Source organism: Entelurus aequoreus, linkage group LG13 (assembly GCF_033978785.1).
Source record: "Entelurus aequoreus isolate RoL-2023_Sb linkage group LG13, RoL_Eaeq_v1.1, whole genome shotgun sequence".
NCBI lineage: Eukaryota > Metazoa > Chordata > Actinopteri > Syngnathiformes > Syngnathidae > Entelurus > Entelurus aequoreus.
In genome coordinates this window covers 10207901-10219206 of record NC_084743.1, presented here as the reverse complement: position 1 = coordinate 10219206, position 11306 = coordinate 10207901, and the positions used below count along the sequence as shown (strand labels likewise).

At 39.7% G+C, this 11306-nt stretch overlaps 1 protein-coding gene across 3 annotated transcripts in view; it reads left to right on the top strand.

Annotated features, from left to right (window-relative positions):
- Positions 1–11306, top strand: part of mphosph8 (M-phase phosphoprotein 8) — a 49266-nt gene that overhangs the window by 2145 nt on the left and 35815 nt on the right. For 2 of the 3 annotated variants that reach the window (XM_062067438.1, XM_062067435.1), the window contains exons 2-7: positions 1783–1938; positions 3463–4473; positions 4652–4748; positions 6459–6722; positions 9581–9703; positions 10100–10188. In XM_062067438.1, coding sequence (XP_061923422.1) covers positions 1783–1938; positions 3463–4473; positions 4652–4748; positions 6459–6722; positions 9581–9703; positions 10100–10188 — 1740 coding nt within the window. The remainder of the gene's footprint in view (positions 1–1782; positions 1939–3462; positions 4474–4651; positions 4749–6458; positions 6723–9580; positions 9704–10099; positions 10189–11306) is intronic. The other variant, XM_062067437.1, reaches the window with a different exon arrangement.

Here is an 11306-nt window from a genome sequence, read left to right as displayed (position 1 = left end):
AATTCTTTCGTGGCGGGCCGCCACAAATAAATGAATGTGTGGGAAACACTGATATATATATAAAACAAGCAAACTGCAAAGCCATAGGCTCATACAATTTCAGTAAATAATTTAAATTTGGAACACAACATTATCGTTTTCACAGCTTTTTGGTTGTTAGAGGTAGAGAGTAGATATGTCCGATAAATGCTTTAAAATGTAATATCTGAAATTATCGGTATCGGTTTCAAAAAGTAAAATTAATGACTTTTTAAAACGCCACTGTACGAAGCGGTACATATCCGGTAAAACACGGACGTAGGGCATACTTGCCAAACCCTCCCGATTTTCCCGGGAGACTCCTGAATTTCAGTGGCCCTCCCAAAAATCTCCCAGAGCAACCATTCTCCTGATTTCCACCCGGACAACAATATTGGGGGCGTGCCTTAAAGGAACTGCCTTTAGCGTCCTCTACAACCTGTCATCACGTCCGCTTTTCCTCCATACAAACAGCGTGCCGGCCCCGTCACGTAATATATGCGGCTTTCACACACACATAAGTGAATGCAAGACATACTTGGTCAACAGCCATACAGGTCACTCTGAGGGTGGCCGTATAAACAACTTTAACACTGTTACAAATATGCGCCACACTGTGAACCCACACCAAACAAGAATGACAAACCCGTTTCGTGAGAACATCCGCACCGTAACACAACATAAACACAATAGAGCTGCAACTAACGATTAATTTGATAATCGATTAATTTGTCGATTATTACTTCGATTAACAATCGGATAAAAGAGACAAACTACATTTCTATCCTTTCCAGTATTTTATTGAAAAAAAACAGCATACTGGTACCATACTTATTTTGATTATTGTTTCTCAACTGTTTGTACATGTTGCAGTTTATAAATAAAGGTTTATAAAAATAAAAAAATACATTTTACAAAAAAAAAATTGCCTGTGCGCATGCGCTTAGCATAGATCCAACGAATCGATGACTAAATTAATCACCAACTATTTTTATAATCGATTTAATCGATTAGTTGTTGCAGCCCTAAAACACAACAGAACAAATACCCAGAACCCCTTGCAGCACTAACTCTTCCAGGATGCTACAATATACACCCCCGCTACCACCAAACCCCGCCCCCCAAACCCCCCGCCAAAAGATGGCGCCGTAGCACAAACAATAACACTTATATTCAGAGTATTTGCTTGTTTAAAAAAACAACTACCGGTTTATGCACTATGGCTGCCAGCGAAAAAAAGGTCTCGAATTATCCGCATGGTTCAAAGCGTAGGAAAAAAGTAGCGGTTTATAGTCTGGAATTTTCGGTACGTCCACATCGCAGACAGGCTGCCTTTCGCTTCACACAATCCCGTGCATATTTCTTGCATCATCACAACATTCGGTTTCTTCTTTACCTTTTTTTTGTATTCCCCTTTATTTTGAAAAGTATCAAAATACATATCGGTGCCGGTACTGATACCATAATGTCGGTATCAAGACAACCCCAGTGGGAATACAAGTTGGAATTGGGCCTGTTGTTTGCATAAGATTGAAATGAAAGTGAAAGTGAAAGTGCGTCAGACTTGATGTGACTTCTTCTGGACGCTACAACACATTAGATTTCATTTATTTTCATATCAGAAGCCTTCACTTTTGCCGTGGCCGGCCCCCACGATCAATTACCTTACACGTGGGGGAAACCCCGTGAGGGCTGAAATGATCATTTCGAGGTTGCAAATGATGACTTTAGTATTGCTCATGGGCTGTGTGAAATGTGTTCCAGGGCGAGGTGCTCTACAGGGTGCGCTGGAAAGGTTACTGCTCCGACGACGACACCTGGGAGCCTGAGGCCCACCTGGAGGACTGCCGTGAGGTCTTGTTAGCGTTTAAGAAGGCCGCCACGGACGCCAAGAAAGAAGCAGAGGCCAAGAAGGTTGTGGTAAGTCCCGAATCAACGGTTTTGGCAGAAGGAACTGAAAGACTGTGTGAGTGGAGGCTGTATTGCAGGGGTCACCAACGCGGTGCCCACCAGGTAGCCCGTAAGGACCAGATGAGTAGCCCGCTGGCCTGTTCTAAAAATAGCTCAAATAGCGGCACTTACCAGTGAGCTGCCTCTATTTTTTAAATTGTATTTATTTACTAGCAAGCTGGTCTCGCTTTGCTCGACATTTTTAATTCTAAGAGAGACAAAACTCAAATAGAATTTGAAAATCCAAGAAAATATTTTAAAGACTTGGTCTTCACTTGTTTAAATAAATTCATTTATTTTTTTACTTTGCTTCTTATAACTTTTAGAAAGACAATTTTAGAGAAAAAATACAACCTTAAAAATGATTTTAGGATTTTTAAACACATATACCTTTTTACCTTTTAAATTCCTTCCTCTTCTTTCCTGACAATTTAAATCAATGTTCAAGTAATTATTTTTTTTTATTGTAAAGACTAAAACATGTATTTTAATTTACTTCTTCATTTTAGCTTCTGTTTTTTCGACAAAGAATATTTGTGAAATATTTCTTCAAACTTATTATGATTAAAATTCAAAAAAATTATTCTGGCAAATCTAGAAAATCTGTAGAATCAAATTTAAATCTTATTTCAAAGTGTTTTGAATTTCTTTTAAAATTTTTGTTCTGGAAAATCTAGAAGAAATAATGATTTGTCTTTGTTAGAAATATAGCTTGATCCAATTTGTTATATATTCTAACAAAGTGCAGATTGGATTTTAACCTATTTAAAACATGTCATCAAAATTTTTAAATTAATCTTAATCAGGAAAAATTAGTAATGATGTTCCATAAATTATTTTTTTAATTTTTTCAAAAAGATTCAAATTAGCTAGTTTTTCTCTTCTTTTTTTCGGTTGAATTTTGAATTTTAAAGAGTCGAAATTGAAGATAAACTATGTTTCAAAATTTAATTGTCATTTTTTTTCGTGTTTTCTCCTCTTTTAAACCGTTCAATTAAGTGTAAATATCATTAATTATTAATAATAACATTGAGTTAAAGGTAAATTGAGCAAATTGGCTATTTCTGGCAATTTATTTAAGTGTGTATCAAACTGGTAGCCCTTCGCATTAATCAGTACCCAAGAAGTAGCTCTTGCTTTCAAAAAGGTTGGTGACCCCTGCTGTATTGCTTCAGAGCAACGTTCTGGATTATTATATTACCTCCATTTTTCACCTTTTTGAGTGGATTAATATTGGCCCGTGGATTAATGGAGGACAGTCCATAAAACGTGGTTGTGAGTAAAGTGCGTTCAATTCAAACGTGACTTTGAGGACACAATGTTGCATTACAAACTTTTGTGTGGTGTTGCTCCCTTATTTGTCATTATTCAAAGCTGATTTTACTGTGCGGCAGCTGACCTGAATGTGACAGCTGGAACAGAAAAAATACCGATAGTGTAACTTTATACGGGGTTAAAGGTGGATATTTCAGGAGTTTTTGCTTCTCTCTGCAGCAGAACCCGCTTCCTACAAAGAGCGACTTGTTTGACGCCGACTCAGAGAGCGACAGCGACAAAGATCGTCCGAGCGAGGCTCCCGTCAAGAAGAAGAAGAAAAAGAAGGTACGGGAAGAAGAGGAGGAGCCGCGGAAGGAGAAGAAGAAAAAGAAGAAGAAAGACAAGTGGAGGGATGAGTTCAAGCCCGTGCCGGCGCCGGAGACCGATGAGGAGGAGACGATGCCGTCCTCCCCTCCCGAGCCCAAGGAGAAACAGGCGGAGCAAAAAAAGCGTCTGATTGACTCGGATGACGAGGACGACGAGCCGGCTCCACCCAAGAAACCCAAGAAAGACAAGACGAAAGATGGAGGCAAGCACAGGAAGGAGCGAGGGGAGGAGGGGAAGAAGAAGAAAGCCAAGAAGGAGCGCAAGATCGAGTCTTCTGAAGACGAGGGCCCTGCTGGCCCCCTGGAGGACGACCGAAGCGAAGGCCTCTCCGACGCCCAACTAGAGGAGGACGCGCAGGCTGAGACGTCCGCCAAGCCCCCGGAGAAGACGCGCACGGAGGACAAGGCCAAACACAAGAAGGCCAAGTTGGACGTGAAGCTGCAGGGCATCAAGGAGCTCATCCTGGACAGGAAGAGCAAGAAAGGCGACTTCTCGCTCAAAGAGAGCAGCCTCCACAAACTGAAGAGCCTCACGTCCAGAGGCAGGGAGGAGGCGGCGCCGCACTCGTCCGACTCCAGCGACAGCTCCAGCCTGCACAAGAAGGCCAAGAGCAAAAGTCAGGAGGGGACCTCGGCCGCCGCCAAAACACCCTCGTCCGCCTCCACGTCCTCGCTGGCCACAGCGGGCAAGCACAAAGAGGACGAGGCCGCCAAAGAGGACTCGTCGGGGCAGAAAGAGGCCAAAAGCTCCACCAACCTCTTTGAGACCTTCTTGCTGAACTGCGAGGCGAAGGACCGAGCCCCCCGCAGGCCACCGGCGCACACACCCGCCTCGGACAAGAGCAGCAACAAAGCCCCGAAGGTAAGACGCTGACATTCTGACATCTCCTTGGGGGTCTTTAAGGGAGGGCTGCATGGTTTATTGGAAGTAAGAGAGAGTCTCCTTCCTTGTGGTTTCTAAAACACTGTGACAAAAACCATAACATCCTCACACCATGTGACTTCTAGGTGTCCACCTGTTTTTATCTCTCACTTTTTAGATCCTTGGAAAGGTGGAGAAGGTCTCCAAGCCAGTCAAAGAGCCTCCTTCGCTGAAGGAGCCGGAAAAGACGGAAGCCAAGACCAAGCCGTTGGAGGGTATGCACCTTTTTAACAATCATTATGAGAGACAAGAAGTTTGTAATTTTTTTGTATTCCAGTTTGTAAAAATCGGTTCGTTCTTGGTGGCTAGCGTTGCAGCTAACGTTAGCAGTCAATTCTACCTCTAAATCACTTTAAAAATGCATTCAAAAAGCGTCAAAAATACGTCATTTACGTCCTGTAACCTGTATAATAACTAAACTGTAGTGACATTGTTATTGTAAGAGTGAACACTGAGGAACTCTTTTTCTAGCGTAGTAACACATCGTCGCACTACGTTATTAGCCGTAAGCTAGTTACGGCAAGAGGTAAGCTAGCTTCTACGTCTTGTAATGCTCAACACAATGCGATAAAACAATCTGTGCTGAGTGAAAAACATGAACAATCATATTACAGTGTTTGTAATATGTGTGTGTCATGATCAATATAAAGTGTGACTCACTCCATGCATAGTTGTCTGTTTGGTCCAGCTGCCCGGGGACGTTTTTCCCGGTTTATTTGGGTAAGCACACAATTTATGTCAAAATAGTTTGGCTCCAAGTTACACATTTATTGCGTCAAAGTCAAATATGTTTTATATGGTAGTTTCTTCAAAATAGCCACCCTTTGCTCTGATTACTTTTTCGCACACTCTTGGCATTCTCTCCATGAGCTTTAAGAGGTAGTCACCTGAAATGGTTGTCACTTCACAGGTGTGCTTGAAGCTCATCGAGAGAATGCCAAGAGTGTGCAAAGCAGACTAACTTAAATAATTACTATTAATAACTTGGTTCCCCAAAAACCACTCCACTTTAACTTAAAGCAAGCGTAGGTCTGTCATAAGGTTAGTGTTTTTCATACCTACTATTGTACAAAATTTCACTCGATCAAACCTTTCACAAAGTACGTATGAATCCTGCTGATACAGCTGTTGATATCACATCGGTTCAGTGTCGTATCGACCGATCCTGAAGTCTCCGATATCGGTATCGTATCCTAAGTAAAAAAAAGATACAAAAAAATATCCTTGACAGGTACAACAAAGAGATGGAAACATATAACATTTAAAGGATATATTTTATTCATTTAACTACATCTGATTAAATGAGTGTTTATTTTATTTAGAGTATTCATGGATGTAATGATATACTGTGATAGAATATATACAAAATGCATTTTGTTAAATAAGGTCAACATGTATTCTGTTGTTGATAAATAATCAGACTATTATATCTGAGTGATATAATAATGTTGTTTTTATTCATTTATTTTTTCATTTACCTTTTTAAAAGTGCAAAGATGGAGACTAGTATTTTTGGTTGTTTTGATCAAAAAAACAAAGGATAAATTATCTAGACACCTCTAGTTTATACCTGCTTACTTTTAAAAAATGAAGGTGTTTTTTTTTGACCAGCCCTTCTGTAATTTGAATTTTAAACAGTAATTAAGAACAAAACCTTCTTGTTTGTCCTAAACTAGTATGTTCATAGGACATGCTGTTTCCATGTACTCGCAAATATAAAGAGAATTTTTAAAAAAGTCGGAAATCCCTTCAAAATTGGAAGCAACTGTCAAAGAAAGAAGTGAAATTCATGTAGTGGTTACATCACAGCATATCGTAGCAATCCCCAGAGTAACAATTGCAGCACTGGAGTATTGTAAGCCTTTGTCTCAGTCCCTCAACTGAAGTTCTCTTTGGGTCTGAAGTATGTGTCTCCCCGCCCCCAGTGGTCTCCAAGCCCAGCCAGGGTTACGGCTTCAGCCTGGACAGCGACGAGAGGGAAGCACAGGAGTCGGCAACCAAGCTGAGGCCCGGGGACGATTCCCGGGAGCGCCGGGAGAGGCTCGAAGAGAGCCAGCGGCCGAGCTGGGAGAGGAAGGGGCTGGCCGACGAGCGGAAGAAGAGGCGGGAAGACGGCGAGCCCAAACTCCATGGGGCAAGTGATGGCCACATGGGCAGCCAGGACCCGCTGGAGACCACAGACAAATCTGGTAACTATCACATTTCCCAGACTATAGAGCGCACCGGTATATAAGCCACCACCCACTAAATTTGGGAAGAAAACTATATTTTCCATACATTAGCTGCACCAGACTATAAGTCGCAGATACTGTATATACGTTGTGAAATAAGTTATTTACACAGAAATATGTTGTAAATGTTTATTTGCATACCTTAATTGTTTCCAAACTGTGTCTGTAACACGGCAGTAAAACGGCTGATCAAACAAAACAGAAGTCATGGTCATGGACCCACAAGCTGCGCAAGCTAGCGCTCCAATCAACTAAACAGACTCAATAACTCCACGCTGACGATTTGGTGAATTTACTGAGGAATTTGTGTCAGTTAAACAATACAAAAAGAATGTCATTGTAAGTTAATTAATACTAACACAGACACTCGTAAACCTGTTAGCATATTAGCTAATGCTAGCGACACTCGCTTTATTCATTACGATAGCATGTACAAATATGCACGAAAACACTCCTACAGACATTACACATGGGATGGTTTAGTAAGTAAGAATTGTTTTAGTTATATTGTAAAATTTGGGAAGAAAACTATATTTTCCATACATTAGCTGCACCAGACTATAAGTCGCAGATACTGTATATACGTTGTGAAATAAGTTATTTACACAGAAATATGTTGTAAATGTTTATTTACATACCTTAATTGTTTCCAAACTGTGTCTGTAACACAGCAGTAAAACGGCTGATCAAACAAAACAGAAGTCATGGTCATGGACCCACAAGCTGCGCAAGCTAGCGCTCCAATCAACTAAACAGACTCAATAACTCCACGCTGACGATTTGGTGAATTTACTGAGGAATTTGTGTCAGTTAAACAATACAAAAAGAATGTCATTGTGAGTTAATTAATACTAACACAGACACTCGTAAACCTGTTAGCATATTAGCTAATGCTAACGACACTCGCTTTATTCATTACGATAGCATGTACAAATATGCACGAAAACACTCCTACAGACATTACACATGGGATGGTTTAGTAAGTAAGAATTGTTTTAGTTATATTGTAAAACTTACAAACGTTGCTTGGAGCGATGAATAAAGAATCCATACGAGTAGACCCGCTATGGACGGCTAGAAGACGGAACGGCACTTTTACTTCCAGTTGAAAGCACTAACTATTGGATTATGGCCGACCGCAAGGAAAAATCCATAAATCAGCCGCACCTTTTATAAGCTAAAGTGTTAAAAGCGTCGGAAAAAAGTAGCAGCTAGTCCGGAATTAACAGTAAAATGTAATTTGTTCAAAAACAAGATTTAAAAAAAATATATATAAATACATATATATATATATATATATATATACAGTATATATATATATATAGAGTGTGTGTACATATATATATATATATATATATATATATATATATATATATATATATATATATATATATATATATATATATATATATATATATATATATATATATATATATATATATATATATTAGGGATGTCCGATAATGGCTTTTTGCCGATATCCGATATTGTCCAACTCTTTAATTACCGATACCGATATCAACCGATACCGATATCAACCGATGTATGCAGTCGTGGAATTAACACATTATTATGCCTAATTTGGAAAACCAGGTATGGTGAAGATAAGGTACTTTTTTTGAAAATTAGTAAAATAAGATAAATAAATTACAAACATTTTCTTGAATAAAAAAGAAAGTACAACAATATAAAAACAGTTACATAGAAACTAGTAATGAATGAAAATGAGTAAAATGAAGTGTTAAAGGTTAGTACTATTAGTGGACCAGCAGCACGCACAATCATGTGTGCTTACGGACTGTATCCCTTGCAGACTGTATTGATATATATTGATATATAATGTAGGAAGCAGAATATTAATAACAGAAAGAAACAACCCTTTTTGTGTGAATGAGTGTAAATGGGGGAGGGAGTTTTTTTGGGTTGGTGCACTAATTGTAAGTGTATCTTGTGTTTTTTATGTTGATTTAATTTTAAAAAAAAACACACAAAAAACAAAAAACGATACCGATAATAAAAAAACTGATACCGATAATTTCCGATATTACATTTTAACGCATATATCGGCCGATAATATCGGCAGGCCGATATTATTGGACATCTCTAATATATATATATATATATATATATATATATATATATATATATTACAATATTTATATACAGTTTAGGACTGTATTATGATATAATCGCGGGACAAATACGGGCACAGGGCTATTATTGTATGGGGTTGAAATACAAACCGAGATGACATCTGTCGGTAGAATGTGGAACTGCAGCCTGAAAACTTTTTTAGGAAAAGTCGGGAATGCAGGATGCTGAAACTACAGCGATTAGACAGAATCATTTTTGGTGTGAGAGGTTGTGTTCTCCACCGCTGTGAAATAAGTCTGCTTTGGCATCTTTTTTCCGGAATAGGCCGTGCTCATCCCAAATAAAAACTTGAATGAATGAAGCGTCCGCACACAGAGGCATATTTGGTGCCATCCAGAAGTTATAAAATGGTGAATATGGAGGTTCCACTGTATCCACACATTGATTAAAACCATGTTAACAAGTAGCTGCATGTTCTAGGAACCTTCATTGTCTCTCTGGCCAAAGTCACAAGTACAGCTGTACCAAGGTTTTTCATTCGTTATCAGAGCCCGAGTCACCAACCAGTGGGGTTCTTGGTTTTGAGCACTGGAATCTGCCAAACACTGCAGTGTTGCGATTGTTACTCAGATCATCAGGAAGAATTTCCTTGCCACAAAGGCTTTAATTTGATGAATGTGTGCTAGCATGAGTGTGTGATATGTCTCGCTCCTGCCACGCAGACAGAGGTCCAGCAGCCTTGAGCCTGGGAATGGATCTCAACCTGGACTGGATGACCCTCGACGACTTTCAGAAACATCTGAATGGAGAAGACGAGATCCTGTCCGCGCCTCTACTGTCGCCCAGTAAGTCCAAGCCAGTGTTATTTAACCATAGGGCCGGGGGCTCATTGGTGGTCCGGCAAAAATGTCTGCGTCTCAGCTGCCATCTGTATGGTACTCAGTTGTAATACACTCTCCCACCACTTGTCAGTCATGACAATATCAATCAAACAGAGTCTTCTAAAGCGCAAACATTCTGACAAAAGTGGTGAAGCTGTATTTTCATTTGCACTTACATTTTATTGACAGTATCATTATTATAAATATCATTATTAATCTATGTCAAATGTATTTATTTTAGCGCTGTGTAATTGTATGTAAAGGATATTCGCGCTATAGTTTGCATGATCTTTCCCATATTTTTTAAATTACTTTTTAATTTTTTCGCAAACCTCATGGCCTCCACTTTGTTTCTGCCAGGCGAGTTGCGGGATGCTGTGAAAAGTGGAGATTACATGGCTGTAAAATTGGCACTCAATTCCAAAGAGGAGTACAATTTGGACCAAGAGGTAAGTTTTATCAGCTGTTTTTAACTGCACCACAAACTGAAGTTCCATAAAACATGCAAGTGTTGCTAGATAAATATCTGAGTGGGTGGATACGGTGGAACCTCGGTTTGCAAACTCAATTGGTTCTTGAACATGCCTTGTGAATGGAAAAGTTTGTGTAGTGAAGCAGAGTTCTCCGTAAGAAACAATGTAAACATGAATAATTGGTTCTGGCCTCGACAAAAGTCTCTATTTTAGTAAAGAAAATATGCACACTTTGAAGACAGTGTGTGTGTGTGTGTGTGTGTGTGTGTGTGTGTGTGTGTGTGTGTGTGTGTGTGTGTGTGTGTGTGTGTGTGTGTGTGTGTGTGTGTGTGTGTGTGTGTGTGTGTGTGTGTGTGTGTGTGTGTGTGTGTGTGTGTGTGTGTGTGTGTGTGTGTGTGCGTGCGTGCGTGCGTGTTTATTACATGGCAGTAACCAGTGTTGGACAGCACGATCACAGTGTGACAAGCAACATTTTGGAGAACAAATGACTTAAAATCGTTCACAACCATGTTGCTAGAATTAAAGGCCTACTGAAATGATTTTTTTTTATTTAAACGGGAATAGCAGATCCATTCTATGTGTCATACTTGATCATTTCGCGATATTGCCATATTTTTGCTGAAAGGATTTAGTAGAGAAAATCGACGATAAAGTTTGCAACTTTTGCTCGCTGATAAAAAAAAAGCCTGGCCTGTAGCGGAAGTAGCGTGACGTCACAGGAGCTAGTATTCCTCACAATTCCCCGTTGTTTACAATGGAGCGAGAGAGATTCGGACCGAGAAAGTGATGATTACCCCATTAATTTGAGCGAGGATGAAAGATTCGTAGATGAGGAACGTTACAGTGAAGGACTTGAGAGACAGTGAAGGACGTATCTTTTTTTGGCTCTGACCGTAACTTAGGTACAAGCTGGCTCATTGGATTCCACACTCTCCTTTTTCTATTGTGGATCACGGATTTGTATTTTAAACCACCTGGGATACTATATCCTCTTGAAAATGAGAGTCGAGAACGCAAAATGGACATTCAGTGCCTTTTATCTCCACGACAATACATCGGCAAAATGCTTTAGCTACGAGCTAACGTGATAGCAT